This window comes from Scyliorhinus canicula, chromosome 16, assembly GCF_902713615.1.
Source record: "Scyliorhinus canicula chromosome 16, sScyCan1.1, whole genome shotgun sequence".
NCBI lineage: Eukaryota > Metazoa > Chordata > Chondrichthyes > Carcharhiniformes > Scyliorhinidae > Scyliorhinus > Scyliorhinus canicula.
In genome coordinates this window covers 77,940,557-77,958,467 of record NC_052161.1, presented here as the reverse complement: position 1 = coordinate 77,958,467, position 17,911 = coordinate 77,940,557, and the positions used below count along the sequence as shown (strand labels likewise).

The following is a 17,911-nucleotide window of genomic DNA, read 5'->3' as shown; positions in this document are numbered from 1 at the left end:
GGCCTCCTTCTGCACTGTATGTTCTATGTTCAATATTCAATGAGCAGCCTGACACTGGGGAGTACCAATGAACAAAGGAACTGTAATGACCTCCAATTAGCATTATTGGTTGGCCAATTGGAGTATGAGCTCCTCAATGATAGCTCATTGAGGGGGCCCGTATAAGCACCTGTGTAGGCTTTGTGACTTAAGTTGACTGGAATGCTCGCAGCACTGTTTGGAGCTGCTCTTGTATCTAGTTATTGGAAATAAATATTGGTGTGGTGACGGGACTCCTGCCTCCTGTGGATTATTACAGTGGCGACGAGGTAAACAACGAACTTTGTGGAGACCAGCTGCCGCACTCGGAGGGTAAGCCTTGCTATTTCAAAAATGCCGTTTTTTGGGAGGTTAGATGCATTCGACCTGACTAGTGAGGACTGGTCCCAGTATGTGGAGAGAATGTGTTACTTCTTCCGGGCCAATGATATAATTAGGGACGAAAGGAGACGGCTTATCCTGCTGTCGGCGTGCGGACCCTCAGCTTTTTCCATTATACGTAGTCTAACGTATCCCGATGTGCCGGACACGTATTCTTTCCAAGAATTAACGGAATTGGGGAAAGAGCACTACGACCCAAAACCACCCCTCATTTTGCGTAGGTACAGATTCTACACAGCGAAGCGGGAAGACAGGGAGTCAGTCACGAATTTCTTGACCCGCCTGAGAAGGCTAGCGGAAAAATGTGAGTTCGGCCCGACGCTAAATGAAATGCTTCGGGACCGGTTAGTGTGTGGCATAAACGACCTCACAATACAGAAGTGCCTGTTGGCGGAAACGCAGCTAGACTGCAGGCAGGCGTTACAGCTCGCACTGTCCCTAGAAAAGGCAGCAAGTGGGGCGCAGGAACTACAGGGCACGCCAATGGAGGTAGATACCTGTGAAAGGGACTACCACAACGGGTCCAGCTACCAGATAGCCACTCTCAGGAAAAGCCTGAGAAATAGAGGGCCAAAGGAAAACCCCAGAACCGCCCCCAAGTCTGCTAGGACAAACTGGAGACAGAGGGGAGTACCGGCTGAGGCTCCCCCAACAGAGAAGGACCGTTTTTGGCACCAGACAGAGTAGGGTAACAGCGACAGAAACCCTAGAAGGAGGTGGCAAAAGAGGAATAGCAGGTGGGGACACAGGGAAGTATACAACCTAGACACCCCATCCTCCTCCGAAGGGGAACAATTATATAATATTGCGATGAAGAAAGCAGAACCTATTAAGCACTGTTTGGAGCTGCTCTTGTATCTAGTTATTGGAAATAAATAACTATAAATAAAACTATAAATAAAAATAAATAAATAACGGGTGAACGGTCGGCCGACAATAATGGAAATAGACACGGGTGCGGCCGTATCAGTAATGGGAGTGGTAGCATTCAAAAAAATCAAAGATGGACTCCAGCCACTAACCCTAACAAAAACATCGACGATACTTAAAACCTACACGGGGGAACCCCTGGAGGTTCTAGGCACGACTTATGTACCCATGGAATATGAGAAACAATTGCTCAGATTACCATTGACGATAGTAGAGGGCTCCGGACCGAGCTTAATTGGACGGAACTGGCTGAAAGACCTAAAATTAGATTGGATGAAAATTTTCCAGAGTTGAAGCGGGCAGTTGAGTGGAGTACTCCAAAAATACCCGGAGGTCTTCCAAGAAGGTTTGGGGGAAATCCTAGGCGCCAAAGCAACTTTGCACATGGACCCAGAAGCCCTTCCGAAATTTTATAAGGCCAGGGCGGTACCTTTCACGTTAAGGAAGAAAGTAGAGGTCAAAATAGAAAGGTTACAGCGCGACGGCATTATCAGACCAGTACAGTTCTCGGAATGGGCAGCGCCGGTGGTCCCAATTTTGAAGCCAGACGGCTCTGCACGTTTCTGTGGAGATTTCAAACAGACGGTAAACAAATATACACTGCTGGACAAATACCCGATCCCGAAAATAGACAACCTATATGCCAAATTGGCAGGTGGGCTTTTGTTCACGAAACTGGACATGAGCCACGCCTACCTGCAGTTAAAACTGGACAAGGACTCCCAGAAGTTCGCTACGATCAACACCCTGAAGGGCCTTTTTCGTTATACTAGGCTACCTTTCGGAGTGTCATCAGCCTGCGCTATATTCAAGCATACGATGGAAAATATTCTGCAGGGACTACCGCATGTGGTGATTTATTTGGACGATATCTTAATCATGGGTAGGACGAACAGGGAACACTTAGGAACCTGGGGGAAGTGCTCAGGCGTTTCGCAAAGGCAGGCGTATGGCTTAAAAGAGTAAAATGTGTTTTTCTGGCCCCACAAGTGACGTACCTGGGATATAAAGTAGACAAGTCAGGCTTACACCCATTGGAAGACAGAGTAAGGGTAATAAAAGAAGCCCCAGCTCCCACCACGGTCCAGGAGCTACGATCATTTCTAGGGTTGGTAACCTATTGTGGCAAATTTATTGAAAATAGGGCGTCCATCCTAGAACCCCTCCACCAGGTACTAAAAAAGGGGCAAGAATGGAAATGGTCCACCCGCCAAAACTGAGCATTTAGGGACATTAAGGAACAGCTGTCATCCGAAAATGTCCTAGAGCATTATGACCTAAGGAAGGAGTTGGTGGTCACTTGTGACGCATTTCCTTACGGGGTAGGAGCCGTCTTAGCCCATAGAGGAAGGAATGGGGAAGAACGGCCAATAGCCTATGCTTCGAGGACCTTGGCGATGGCTGAGAGGAAGTACGCCCAAATCGAGAAGGAAGGACTGGCGGTGATATTTGCAGTAAAAAAATTTCACCAGTATCTGTACGGGCGGAAATTCACCATAGTGACGGACCATAAGCCGTTATTAGGGTTATTAAAAGAAGGCGAGTCAATACCCCCGATCGCATCAGCTAGAATCCAACGCTGGGCTTTGCTACTGGCGGCGTATAGACCGGGAACGCGAGTATCACATGCAGATGCTTTGAGCAGACTTCCCCTCCCGGACACCCTGCCACTAATACCGTAAGTAGAGGAGACAGTAATGACTCTAAATTTTTTGGACACCCTACCAGTGGACGCACAACATATTCGGTTGTGGACGCAAAAAGACCCAGTTTTAGCCAAGATGAAGCATTTACTGCTAACAGGGGAACTGGAAAGATCAGTGGAGCCCCAGATGCACCCATACTGGAGCAGAAGGGACCAAATAACCGTTGAAGACGGTATCCTATTATGGGGAGCCCGGGTAATAGTCCCAGCTCAGGGCCGTCAGGCAATCTTAACCGAGTTACATCACGGACACCCAGGGGTGTCTAAAATGAAGATGCTAGCTCGAAGCTACGCTTGGTGGCCAGGATTGAACACAGACATAGCAGCCTTGGTACGTCGGTGCCAGGAGTGCCAACAGGGGCAAAGAGTGCCACCAGCTGCGCCATTGCACCCGTGGGAATGGCCAGGCAGACCGTGGACCCGCCTGCATATTGACTACGCCGGCCCTTTCATGGTTGGAAGTCCACCGAGTAAACACGGCAAGCACAGCATCGACAATCGGAAAACTCAGGGCCTTGTTTGCAACACATGGACTGCCGGAGATATTGGTGTCGGACAACGGAACGGCATTCACAAGTGGGGAATTTGGAAAATTCCTAAAAGAAAACCGTCCGCCACATCAAGACGGCCCCTTACAATCCAGCGTCCAACGGCCTGGCAGAGAGAGCGGTCCAGACACTAAAAGCGGGACTCAAGAAGCAGCCGGCAGCATCAATGGACACAAAGCTCTCCTGTTGGCTGTTTGATTACAGGACCACACCGCATTCCACAACGGGCATACCGCCAGCTGAACTCTTAATGGGAAGGCGGCTGCAAATGAGGCTGAGTCTCCTTTTTCCAAATTTAACGGGGAAAGTGGAGAAACAACAGGAGGCCCAATGCAGGGAGCATGATAACAGTCGGCAGCAGAGACATTTCCAGGTGGGGGCACCGGTTTGGGTCAAGAATTATGGGAATGGACCAACGTGGGTCAAAAGCACGGTAGAGTCCCAAACAGGGCCCATATCCTTTGAAGTTTTGATAGGAGGTAAGGTGCTGAAGAAACACCTAGACCAAATAAGGGCAGCGGAACCACCCTTGGAGGCAGGCGAAGCAGGACCGCCTCAAGCTGGGATAGCCCAGACGGAAAAGATACCCAGCCCCGAGCAACTTCTCCAGACCCAGTCGTCAGAGTCGGAGATGGACACGTTCGACGAGGCCGCCGCGACACCTCTCCCCGAGGAGGAGGAAGAACAACTTCCAAGGAGGTCGTCAAGGAAAAGACGGGCACCTATAAGGTACACCCCGCCCACGTCGGAGAACGACCCGGCAGACGACACAGAGGTGACAGACCCGGACATGAGGAGCAGGAAGAAGCTCAGAGGAATGCCAGCTGGCAGGAATTCCTCGGAACCTTGGCGGGGGGGGGGTGTAATGACCTCCAATTAGCATTATTGGTTGGCCAATTGGAGTATGAGCTCCCTCAATGATAGCTCATTGAGGGGGCCCATATAAGCACCTGTGTAGGCTTTGTGAGCCAGTCTTAAGTTGACTGGAATGCTAGCAGCACTGTTTGGAGCTGCTCTTGTATCTAGTTATTGGAAATAAATATTGGTGTGGTGACGGGACTCCTGCCTCCTGTGGATTTTTACAGGAACCTTGCTGTGTTTGTCCACAAATCTCTGAAAGCTGGAGGGCAGGTTAATAGGCTGGTGAAAAAGGCATATGGGACACTTGTCTATATCAATCGAGGCATAGATTACAAAAGCAGGGAGGTCATGTTGAAGTTGTAGTAAACTTTGGTGAGACCACAGCTGGAATATTGTGTGTATTTCTGGCATTATAGGAAGGATGTGATTATGCTGGGGTGGGGTGGGTGGGTGGGTGGGGGGGGGGGGGGGGGGGGGGGGGGGGGTTGGGGGTGCTGCAGAGGAGATTCTACCAGGGTGCTGTCTGGGATGGAACATTTAATTTATGAAGAGAGGTTGGATAAGCTTGGGTTATTTTCATTGAAGCAGAAAATACTAAGGGGTGACCTGATTGAGGTGTACAAAATTATGAGGTGCATGGACAGAGTGTATAAGGAGCAGCTGCTTCCCCTTAGTTGAAGGGTCAGTCATGAGGGAAATGCAAGTTCACGGAGGGGCAAGAGGTTTAGTGGATGTGAAAAAAATATTTTTTACCCAGAGGGCGGAGACTGGAATGCACTGCCTGGGAGGGTGGTAGAGGTGGGTTGCCTCACATCATTTAAAAAGTACCTGGATGATCACTTGGCATGTTATAACATTCAAGGCTATGGGCCAAGTGCTGGAAAACGAGATTAGGTATGTAGGTCACATGTTTTTCATGTGTCGGTACTGATTCAACAGGCCGAAGGGCATCTTCTGCACTGTATCCTCTGTGATTCTGTGAATATTTTTCTCTCAGTGGGTCATTAATCTGTGAATATCCTTTCCCAGAGGCTAGGTCTTTGATTATATCCAAAACTGAATCAGATAATTTTTTGACTGACATGGGAGTTAAGGTTACAGGGAAAAGACAGGAAACCTGATCTTATTGAATAGCAGAGCAGACTTGAGGAATCCAAATTGGCTTTTCACAGTAACTTCATTGCAGTGTTAACGTAAGCCTACTTGTGACAGTAAATATTATTATTATTATTATGTCCTTTTCCTATTCCTAGTTCTTGTGTTCACCTCTCCAGTTAGTCACAGATTTTAGCTGCCTCTTTCCCTGGGGAGTTCTTACATTTACAAAAGAATTCAGTAACGCTCCTCCATGACCTTTAGGACTTTGCTGAAAATAGACTCCTCTCTCAAACTCAAGCAATTAAGAATCACAACCTACTCCTTAATCTAAATCCTCATTAAATAGCAACTGACCTTTACAGTGGATGTAAGTCAAGATGATGGCCTGTCACATAACAAAGGAAACTGATATAACCACTCCACTACGCATTTCACAGAAAATAAGATTCAGTTATACTTGTTAAACAGTGTGGACCCAATTTTCTTTATAGTATCATAACAGTAATGATTGTTATGGGCCAGGGTTTAGAGAACCCCATAGTGTATCATGGAGTTCACCTGACCCACAACTTTTAATAGAGTGCAGTATGGAGAGCACACGGCCCACTCTACAGGTGCGGTACAGCAGAAATGGAAAAGTATTTTTTAAAAGCAAAACAATGTTTATTCTATGAACTCAAGTTAACCTTTTAAAAACATACAGTGAACATCTTAGCAACCATTAATTCAGATACAAACCCCAAAGAATACAACACTAGGTAATCCTTTAAGCTTTCCTTTTAACATCCATAAGGCTTAAAACACCTTTTACCAGAAGCACATCAGGTTAAAGTCACTACTGGTATTAGTTTTAAATCACCAGGATCGATTTACAGTCTTTACATTACAGAGAGAGACTCATACACCTTCTGACTGTGACTGCAGCTATCCAGCTTTGAAAACGAATCTAAAACACACCCTACAGCAAACAGCCTAAACTGAAAGTAAAAAGCTGACAGACAGCCCAGCTCCACCCACTCTCTGACATCACTGCGGTAATAAACATCCATTTCTTAAAGGTACTCTCCCTATAGATATTTATATACACACCTATTTATAAACACCCATTTCTTAAAGGTACACTCACATGACATGATGCAGTGGATTTCTTTCAATTTCATTGATCAACAACTGGCTATTACCAAGGAAAGAAACCTTTGGTAATGTAATTGTCAAAATATTTTAATACAGCAGCCCCAATAATCTAACAAATCTTTAATACTATTAGCATTAATGGTGCAAATTAGCATTTACAATGCTGAGTTTCACATAATGGAAACACATAGTGGAAATTCCGGTCTTCACCCGACAAAAAAAATCAAACTTGCCAAATTTACAAAGCTCAGAAACTAAAATAATCTAAATTGTGATTTCTGCTGGAGTTATTCATTTGGGTAAATAAGTTAATAAAAAAATAATAAAGTTTAAGATTATATTTGTTAAATGAAGGTATGTTTAAGCAGCCTGGTGTTTTAGGTTGGCACAGAATTGATTCGTGGTGTGTCTGGTGGGGAAAGGAAAAGAACAAATATTGGCATGGAGCTCATAACGGATCCTCCCGTTTTGTTTCTGGACGAACCCACAACAGGTTTAGATTCCAGCACTGCAAAATCTGTTCTGATGATATTAAAAGGTATGAGTTTTACTATAATACACTCATCCTACCTTTGAATGAAAGACTTTTATAGCACAAGAAATCATTACCCCAAGTTTGTAGACTTCTGTTGAAATATTTAATTAGATAGGAAAATTGAATGTTGAAGTACACTGAACACTGTTCAAAAGTTGGTAGCACTGCAAATCAGGCATGCTATCTCTTGCACCCTGTTATGTGTCAAGTGTTTATGTGATCTTTACTGTGTGGTGCTGAAACTGCTACTTTCTTAGTATGAGTTGAACCTATAAATAACTGTGCTGATGTGGCTCTCCTAGCATCTACAATTTCTGCCGTCATTGTAAAAACATATAATTGCAAACATTATGGACGGCAATGTCCATTCTGTGCACTATGTGCTGTAGCAGGCGTGTTAAAAGATGGGTTCCCTTCCAGCTGCAATGGTGGGTTTTCATGCCACATTGTACACTTTCGAGCTAATTGAATATGCCTCAGGGGAAACACGGCGGATCGCTGGTGGAGGGCCTTGGATTTGCTTGCCTTGTCATGACCTCACCCAGGTGCCATTTTAAAGTGCACCTGCGCACACCTGTATCACTTCATGCAGCCCAGAACAACTGTTCAGCAACCTAACCACCTACTGGACCCACTTGAGATTTGCCACATTGTCCTCCATTCTAACCACAGATCCACCAACCCCGCCACTCTGGTCAAAAAGTAAGGAAACCAAAGTCAGGGTTCCATACTTACAAGAGAAATAGAGAACATGATAAATCAAAATAAGGGAGAAAATGACACATGTCAGTTAAATTTTTCAGGCAAGAACCAGGCCTAATACAATAAGTTGAGAGGAGAAATGAAATGAAAAGGAAAAGTAAAACTGCCAAGGAGAGAATTTGAGAATAGAATCTCATAAAAGGGAATCCAAAAATCTTCAACCCGCACATAAATAGTGTATAGGTAGTGTTATGATCTGCATGAAACCAAGAAACCCAAATAACCAAATTTATAGAATGAACCTACTAGAAAAACAATAGAAAAGATTTCATTTATTATAACTTGCTTCCAACAATCAAACCAATATCAACATAATTTAAACAGGCAAATTGCAGTCAATATAATCTACAATTTACATATTAACTAACAGATATACCAAAGATAGATCCTCAGCATATACGCCACTGATTTCAGCCAGAGTCCTTCAAAGCTCTGGACCTTCGCAGGTAGAATTCCAGCTTTCTCTTTGAGGATTTAGTTACCAATTCTCATCGATAGCAGTTCCCAATTAATCCAAATCCGGGGTACAGTCTTCATCATAATGGCATACTTTGCCATATCTTCCTCAGCTCTGATCATGACAAAATTATGGCATGGATTCACCACCTTCATCTGAACCCTCAAGAGTCTGGGCAATCTGTTAGGATACAGGAACAGCTGCAACAAGCCCTTGTTTGTCTATTGCCGGTATCTGAATCCAGTTTTTGTTAGCTTTAGCCTGCCTGCATTACATCACTGGTGTCTGAGCTCAGATGGTTCTCTGACATTTTCATCTGGTTTCAACCTGCTTAAATTTTCCAACCAACCTGAATTTTTTGCTTCAGTTTCATCGAACTATAGAATGTTTACCGCAAAGAAAGCAGCCATTCAGCTAATTATTTCTGTCAGCCAATAGAGAGAGAAAAAAATAAACTAGCTGCTTGTTTTAATCCTACTTTCCAACACCTGGTCTGTAGCCTTGCAGGCACAGATCCAGTTACCCCCCCCCCCCCCCCCCCCCGGTGAAAAGTTTTTTCTTTCTACCAATCACCTTAAATCCCCTTGTCCTCACTTTTCACCCTATCAGCCTCCGCATTCAAAGAATCATCCTCCGCCAGTTCTGCCAACTCCAGTATGATACCACCACCAAACACATTCCCTTCACTCGCCCTGTCAACCCTTAGCAGGGACCATTCCCTCTGGGATACCCTGGTCCTCTCCTACATCACTCCAACACCTCATCCTCTTCCTACACCACCTTCCCATGCAATCGCAGAAGGTGTAACACCTGCCCTTTTACCTCTTCCCTTCTCAACATCCCAGTGCCTAAACACTTCAAGTGAGGCAGGGCTTCACGTGCACCTCCTTCAATCTGGTCTATTGCATTTGCTGCTCTCAATAGAACATAGAACATAGAACAGTACAGCACAGAACAGGCCCTTCGGCCCTCAATGTTGTGCCGAGCCATGATCACCCTACTCAAACCCACGTATCCACCCTATACCAATAACCCAACAATCCCCCCCCTTAACCTTACTTTTATTAGGACACTACGGGCAATTTAGCATGGCCAATCCACCTAACCCGCACATCTTTGGACTGTGGGAGGAAACCGGAGCACCCGGAGGAAACCCACGCAAACAGGGGGAGGACGTGCAGACTCCACACAGACAGTGACCCAGCCGGGAATCGAACCTGGGACCCTGGAGCTGTGAAGCATTTATGCTAACCACCATGCTACCCTGCTGCCCAGGGTAGCTTACTCTACATTATGTGGTTTACTCTACATTAGAAAGACTAAAAGCAGACCGGGTGACCACTTCGTAGAATACTTTTGATCTGTCCGCAAGCAGGACCCAGGCCTTTCTGTTGCTCGCCATTTCAACTCAATGTCCAGCTCTCACATCCACATGTCCGTCCTTAGCCTTCTGCAATGTTCCAGTGAAGCCTGGCACAAAGTGGAGGAACAACACCTCATCTTCAGATTAGGCACATTACAGCCTTCCAGACTTAACATTGAGTTCAACAACTTCAGACTGCAAACTCTCTCCTTCACCTTCACCCCATTTTAATTTCTATCAATTTAGCTTCATTTCTTCCATCAAAATGTTTGTCCCCCCCCCGTTTCCAGTTGTCCTTTGACACTGTGGAGTCCACGCGTAATGTAATTGCAGTGTTAATGTAAGCCTACGTGTGACATTAATAAAGATTATAACTTAACCTGCACACCCCTGGACATGAAGGGGAAATTTAGCATGGCCAATCCACCTAACCCGCACATCTTTAGATTCTGGGAGGAAACCGGAGTACCCAGATGAAACCCACACAGACACGGGGAGAACGTATAAACTCTACACAGACAGTCACCCAATGCTGGAATTGAACCCGGGTCATTGGTGCTGTGAGGTAGCGGTGCTAACCACTGTGCCACCATGCGGCCCAGCTTTATTGTAATGGTAACACCTAGACCTACGATTCTCATCTTCATCCTCAATACTATCCTTCCTTGTCTGAGAAGGAGATATCAAAGAAGAACCAGGCAATGTGCCTCAATGACTACTACCAAAGAAGAACCAGGCAAAGTGCCTCAATGACTACCGCCCGGTGGCCCTGACGTCAGTTGTAATGAAGTGCTTCGAGAGGCTGATCATGAAGCGCATCACCTCCATACTCCCGGAACGCCTTGACCCACTTCAATTCGCATACCGTCGCAACCGGTCCACATCAGACGCCATTTCCCTGGCCCTACACTCATCCCTAGAGCATCTCGAAAACAAGGACTCCTACATCAGACTCCTATTTATTGACTACAGCTCCGCCTTCAACACCATAATCCCAGCCAAGCTCATATCAAAGCTCCAAAACCTAGGACTTGGCTCTCCACTCTGCAACTGGATCCTTGACTTTCTGAACAACAGACCACAGTCAGTAAGAATGAACACCAACACCTCCTCCACAATAGTCCTCAATACCGGTGCCCCGCAAGGCTGCGTACTTAGCCCCCTACTCTACTCCCTGTACACACACGACTGCATGGCAAAAACTTGGTTCCAACTCCATCTACAAGTTTGCTGACGATACGACCATAGTGGGCCGGATCTCGAATAACGACGAGTCCGAATACAGGAGGGAGATAGAGAACCTAGTGGAGTGGTGCAACGACAACAATCTCTCCCTTAATGCCAGCAAAACTAAAGAGCTGGTCATCGACTTCAGGAAGCAAAGTACTGTACACACCCCTGTCAGCATCAACGGAGCCGAGGTGGAGATGGTGAGCAGTTTCAAATTCCTAGGGGTGCACATCACCAAAAATCTATCCTGGTCCACTCATGTCGACGCTATCACCAAGAAAGCACAACAGCGCCTTTACTTCCTCAGGAAACTAAGGAAATTTGGCATGTCCACATTAACCCTTACCAACTTTTACAGATGCACTATAGAGAGCATCCTCTCGTGCTGCATCACAGCCTGGTATGGCAATTGCTCGGCCCAGGACCGCAAGGAACTTCAGAGAGTCGTGAATACCGCCCAGTCCATCACACGAACCTGCCTCCCATCCATTGATTCCATCTACACCTCCCACTGCCGGGGGAAAGCAGGCAGCATAATCAAGGATCCCTCCCACCCGGCTTACTCACTTTTCCAACTTCTTCCATCGGGCAGGAGATTCAGAAGTCTGAGAACACGCACGAACAGACTCAAAAACAGCTTCTTCCCCACTGTCACCAGACTCCTAAATGACCCTCTTATGGACTGTCCTCATTAACACTACACCCATGTCTGCTTCATCCGATGCCAATGCTTATGTAGTACATTGTATATATTGTGTTGCCCTATTATGTATTCTCATGTATTTTCTTGAATTCTGTTCAATTCCCTTTTCTTCCCATGTACTGAATGATCTGTTGAGCTGCTTGCAGAAAAATACTTTTCACTGTACCTCGGTACATCCAATATCAGAGTCTTCCCAGCTATCCATTCCTTACTTTTGCTACATGCCTTCCTTTCACACTCCCACTTCCTATCCTTTTCAAAATTATGGGGGTCTCGGAACAAAGGTTTAAATTTATCGATCAGCTCATAAACATTAGCCAATAGTGCTGCTTGTCTTGTGGTCATAGCCCTTTGTTCTTCCACATGTGTTCTTATCACAGAAGATGGTGAATCTTAAATTATTCTGAGAGAATGCCTTCTCTCAGAGCCTCGGACGTAATTTCAGCTCCAATGAAATGAAAATGAAAATCGCTTATTGTCACAAGTAGGCTTCAAACGAAGTTACTGTGAAAAGCCCCTAGTCGCCACATTCTGGCGCCTGTTCGGGGAGGCTGGTAGGGGAATAAAGTTACTGTGAAAAACCCCTAGTCGCCACATTCCGGCGCCTGTTCGGGGAGGCTGGTACGGGAATGCCCCTATCCACCAATTAAAATCGTTCTGCTTAACCCTTTAAAATTCAGCAGAAGTCAGTCCTGACTGTTTCCTTAAATTTCTGAACTTTTGCTATATGCCTTTGGGCCTAATTCATATTCATCTAGAAGAGCCTTTTTTTTTTTTACCTCATCGTAATCCTGAGACATTCTCTGACAGATAAGTGTAAACTTCCTGTGCCGGCCCTGTCAATTTAATTTGCATGGATGATATTCACTTTTCTTTCATTGCTATTTCCTCAAATGCCATGAAAAATGCATCTACTTATTTTCTCAAATTTTGGTATGGCCTATATATTTTTAAGCATTTCCCCACTGGGTTCTGTATCAAGGTTAAGCTCCCCTCTAGCTCCTGGCACCTCCCTTTTAATTTCCAGTGCTTCAAGCTGGAACACTCTCTCTTTTCTATTCCAACTTTCTCATTTCAGTTTCCATTTTAAAAACTATCACTTTCTTTTTGCTGTACTTCTAGTTGTTTCATTTGTAACTGGATCTTAGCTAGTTCCACTGATTTCTGCCATGGCTCAGGCTGTGTTTCTGGCATCTCTTTCAAATTTCAAATGCTGAACGATCGCTTCAATTATCTCTACCTTCCGAGCTTTAGCCGGAACCTCTATTTTTAATTAACTTGCCAATTCAATAAGCTTGCCTTTTTGAAGCCCTTATAAATAAACCAAAGGTATGTCCAACACCTGATGAAAAGCCTTAGCAGCTTCCAGAGCTATACTATTACAAACCTGGTGTCTCTTTTTAATAAATAATGTACCCCAAATTGCCACTGTCCACCGTTCCAAAGATCCCCAAATGATGCCCCCAAACTATGTCATGACACCCTGGGCTGGTACACGGTCAATCCCAGCCCCACTTGAACCGGAGTTTCAACACAGTTACAATTAAATCTTATTTTAAAATACCCAAGGTCTTCGGCTGACCAATAACTACAAACACCAAGGGCGCGATTCTCCGATATCCGGCGGGCGGGCCGTACCGGTGCCAAAGAGCGGCGTGAACCACTCCGGCATCGGGCCGCCCGGAAGTGACGGAATGATTGGCGCAGTGCCACCTGGCGCCGAAGGGCCTCCGCCGGCTGGCGCAAGTTGTCGCATGCGCGGGAACGGCAGCGTGTTCCCAGAACCGCTGCCGTGATTCCTGCGCATGCGCAGTGGGTTCTTCTCCACGCCGGCCATGGCGAAGCTTTACAGCGGCCGGCGCGGAGGGAAAAGGTGCCCACACGGCACAGGCCAGCCTGCAGATCGGTAGGCCCCGATCGCGGGCCAGGCCACCGTGCGCCCTGAGGACTTCGCAGGCCGCCTGCAGAGCCAGGTCCCGCCGGTACAAACCTTGTTCAATTTACGCCGGCGGGACAGCCTGAAAACGGGCGGCCTCTCGGCCCATCGCGTAGCAGAGAATCGCCGGAGGGGTGGCGCTGCCAACGTCCCCCGACCGGCGCGACGCGATTCCTTCCTCCGCCAAAAAAACGGCAGCGGAGAATTCAGCAGCCAGCGGCGTGGCAGGATTCACACCCCCCCCCCCCCCCCCCCCCCCCCCCCCCCCCCCCCCCCCCCCCGGCGATTCTCCGGCCCGGCGGGGGAGGTCGGAAAATCCCGCCATAGGTTTGTAAATTTAAACAATTAACTTTATTATTAACAGTAACTATAATTACAGAGGCAACAAATATAACTGGTTAACTATCTAATTTCTAAACTCCACCTTTAAACTCTCCCACAGACACACATACAGAGGGGAAGCAGCATTGTAAAATGACAATGAAAGTAAAAGAGTCTTTGTTTCAGATGGATGTCTTCCAGTTAGTTTCTTCTTCAGCCTCGGCTTTCAGGTGGATGTTATCTTTTCTTTCAGCTTGTAATGGTTTCAATGTAGACTCACAGAAATATCACGCAGCTAGCATTCAGGAGAGAGAGGGAGAGGCAGCTTATTTTTTCAGGGTCTGGAAGCGTCTGCATCAGACAGTAGGCAGAAGAGCAGAGAGATGGGCAGAGCTGGCATGCACACTACCAGAGTGCTAGAGTGCTCTTGCGATTGGGCAGGGCCATGACCTGTTCCCTGCTGTTGCTTCTGGCCAGAAGATTCCACACAGCTTAATGTATCTCAATTTAAAAGGTGGCAACAGCCACAATTCTCGATGTAAAAGACGGAGGTTGAGAGGGGACCTGATTGAGGTCTACAAAATTATGAGAGGTATGGACAGGGTGGATGTGGTGAATGTAACTCTGTAATTCACACTGTGATATATATATGAGACCGTACGATTGTAAGCGCAGTTGCGTTGCCCAACCACTAGGGGGAGTATCTCTGAGAATGCTTAGGAGTTTGTACAGGGTTCCACCCTTTGCTCCACCCACGGCTCCTCCCCCTGGACTGCTGTATAAATATCGATGCCCAGAGCCAGCCGACCAGTTAATCGAGAGTTCAACGTGTAACAGGCTGGCTCTGTAGTAAGTAGATTAAAACCACTGTTCATATCTCAAAGCACGTGTCTAGTGAATTGATGGCCTCATCAATTTAATCTACTTAAGAAACAGTCAGGATCAATCATGGAATCAGCCCTCAAGCCTGAACGACTGGAACTCGACCCACAGGATGCAGAGGCAAAATAAATTTTTTCTCATTGGCTCCAGTGTTTTAAAGCCTACCTGGCGGAAGCAAGCACAGCCGAAACAGCGAAGGAGCAGAAACTGAGCCTACTGCACGGGAGGGTGAGCCACAGAATCTCTACTCAACTAAACTGGCCGGTTCGTATACTGAAGCCCTAGCGCTACTCGACAAAATGTATGTGAGGCCTTTTAATGAAGTCTATGCACGACACATGTTCACTACTCGCCGCCAGCGGCCTACGGAATCGCTCGCAGAATTCCTGAGAGAACTTAAAACTTTATCTAGTGACTGTAATTACCAGGCGGTTACCGCGGCAGAACATAGAGAACTTGCTGTACGCGATGCCTTTGTTGCGGGCCTTAGGTCAAATTACGTGCACCAGCGAATGCTGGAAAAGGGGGCCCTAAATCTTGAAGCGACTGTTGAAGTTGCTACCACTATGGAGGTCTCCTTCCGCAGCCTCACCTCGTTCCCCGCAGACCCTGCGACCCCGTCATGGGCCCCCGACCAGCGACTCACCCAGGCCTGCGCCGCGCGGCCATCCAGCCACAATGCTGCCCCAGCCTGCCACTTTTGCGGCCAGAATCAGCACTCGTGGCAGAACTGCCCGGCCCGCAACGTGACCTGCAGCAGCTGCGGGCGAAAAGGACACTATGCCAGAGTGTGTCTGCCGAAGAAAGCCCCAGCCTCTAACCCTCCCATGGCTCAAAGCACTCGTTCCGCCCCAGCCACTAATCCTCCCACGGCTCAAAGCACTCGTTCCCTGAATTCACAGGCCTGCAGGCCCCGAAATGCTGCAGCCTGTATGTCGACTCCGCCCCCACCCGACATGTGCAACTCATGGGGGCGGCCATCTTGGCAATCCTCCTCCATGCGGCCGGCCATATGCGACTCATGGGGGCAGCCATCTTGACAATCCTCCATGTGGCCGGCCATGTGCGACTCATGGGGGTGGCCATCTTGGGATCCATCCCCTTCAAACTCTGAAACTCACCTCGACGACTACAAACTCAGAGGGCAGTCATCACGGGGCCACTCCAGCACAGCTGATCGAGCCGCCGACTACCCGCAACTCAGCACAGTCACTCTGGACCCATCGCGCCCGAAGCATCTGCGATACTCGATGGCGACGGTCCAAATTAATGGGTACAGCACGCCGGGCCTTTTCGACTCCGGGAGCACTGAGAGCTTCGTACACCCAGATCTGGTAAGACGCTGTTCGCTTCCCGTTTTCCCCGCGCGGCAAACTATCTCCCTCGCTTCGGGCTCCCACTCTGTCCAGATCCAAGGGCGCACCCCCGCGACGCTCACAATCCAAAACGCTAGCTATGCCAAATTCCAGCTCTACGTCTTGCCCGAACTCTGCGCACCACTCTTATTGGGCCTAGATTTTCAGTGTAACCTCAAGAGTCTCACCCTCAGTTTCAGCGGGCCCCTACTCCCACTCACTATCTGCAGCCTAGCCACGCTGCGAATCTCGCCCCCTCCTCTCTTTGCCAATCTCACCCAGGACTGTAAACCCGTAGCCACTCGCAGCAGGCGGTACAGCCTGCAGGATAGGGTGTTCATCAGATCAGAGGTCCGAAGGCAACAGCCCCTGGAGAGCTCAGGTGGTGGTCGTCAAGACCGGGGAAAAATTCCGCATGGTCGTAGACTATAGTCAGACCATTAATAGGTTTATGCTCCTCGACGCGTACCCACTCCCCAGGATTGCAGACATGGTAAATCAGATCGCCCAGTGTCGGCTCTTTTCCACGGTGGATCTGAAGTCTGCATACCACCAGCTCCCAATCCGCCCGGAGGACCGCCACTACACGGCATTCGAGGCCGATGGCCGCCTCTTCCATTTCCTCCGGGTTCCCTTCGGCGTCACTAATGGGGTTTCGGTGTTCCAATGAGCAATGGACCGAATGGTGGACCAGTACGGGCTGTGGGCCACGTTCCCGTACTTGGATAACGTTACCATCTGTGGCTATGACCAGCAGGACCACGACGCCAACCTCTACCGTTTTCTCCAGACGGCTCAGAAACTAAACCTCACCTATAACAAGGACAAATGCGTTTTCCGCACGACCAGACTAGCCATCCTCGGCTATGTCGTGGAAAACGGAGTCCTGGGTCCCGACCCGGACCGTATGCAGAACTCCCTCTCCCTCATTGTCCCAAGGCCCTCAAACAGTGCTTGGGATTTTTTTCTGCATCAAGGAGGACATCGCCAAAGCGGCCATGCGGGCGGTGGATGAATCCACCCCCTTTCAGGTTGAGAGCGACGCCTCAGGGGTAGGTCTTGCAGCCACTTTAAATCAGGCAGGGAGACCAGTCGCATTCTTCTCCCGTACCCTCTCCGCTTCGGAACTCCGACACTTGGCAGTCGAAAAAGAAGCACGAGCCATTGTGGAGGCTATTCGTCACTGGAGGCACTACCTCGCAGGTAGGAGGTTCACCCTCATCACAGACCAAAGATCGGTTGCCTTCATGTTTGACAACTCGCAAAGGGGCAAAATTAGAAACGATAAAATTCTGCGGTGGAGGATCAAACTCTCCACCTATAGCTACGATATTAAGTATCGACCGGGGAAGCTTAACGAGCCCCCAGATGCCCTATCCCGCGGGACGTGCGCCAGCGCGCAGAATGACCGCCTGAAAGTCATCCACAACGACCTCTGTCACCCGGCTCGCCCACTACATCAAAGCCCGAAATCTGCCTTTCTCCACTGAGGAGGTAAAAGCTGTCACCAGAGACTGCCCGATCTGCGCGAGTGCAAACCGCACTTCTATAGACCAGACAGGGCCCACCTGGTCAAGGCTTCTAGGCCCTTTGAACGCCTCGCGATCAATTTCAAAGGGACGCTCCCCTCATCTAACAGGAACGTTTACTTCCTAAACGTCATAGATGAGT

The 17,911-nt window shown here is 47.9% G+C and overlaps 1 protein-coding gene across 4 annotated transcripts in view; it reads left to right on the top strand.

Annotated features, from left to right (window-relative positions):
• LOC119950880 (broad substrate specificity ATP-binding cassette transporter ABCG2-like) overlaps nucleotides 1–17,911 on the top strand; it is a 274,650-nt gene that overhangs the window by 150,936 nt on the left and 105,803 nt on the right. For all 4 annotated transcript variants that reach the window (XM_038773769.1, XM_038773766.1, XM_038773765.1 and 1 more), the window contains one exon: nucleotides 7,078–7,233. In XM_038773769.1, coding sequence (XP_038629697.1) covers nucleotides 7,078–7,233 — 156 coding nt within the window. The remainder of the gene's footprint in view (nucleotides 1–7,077; nucleotides 7,234–17,911) is intronic.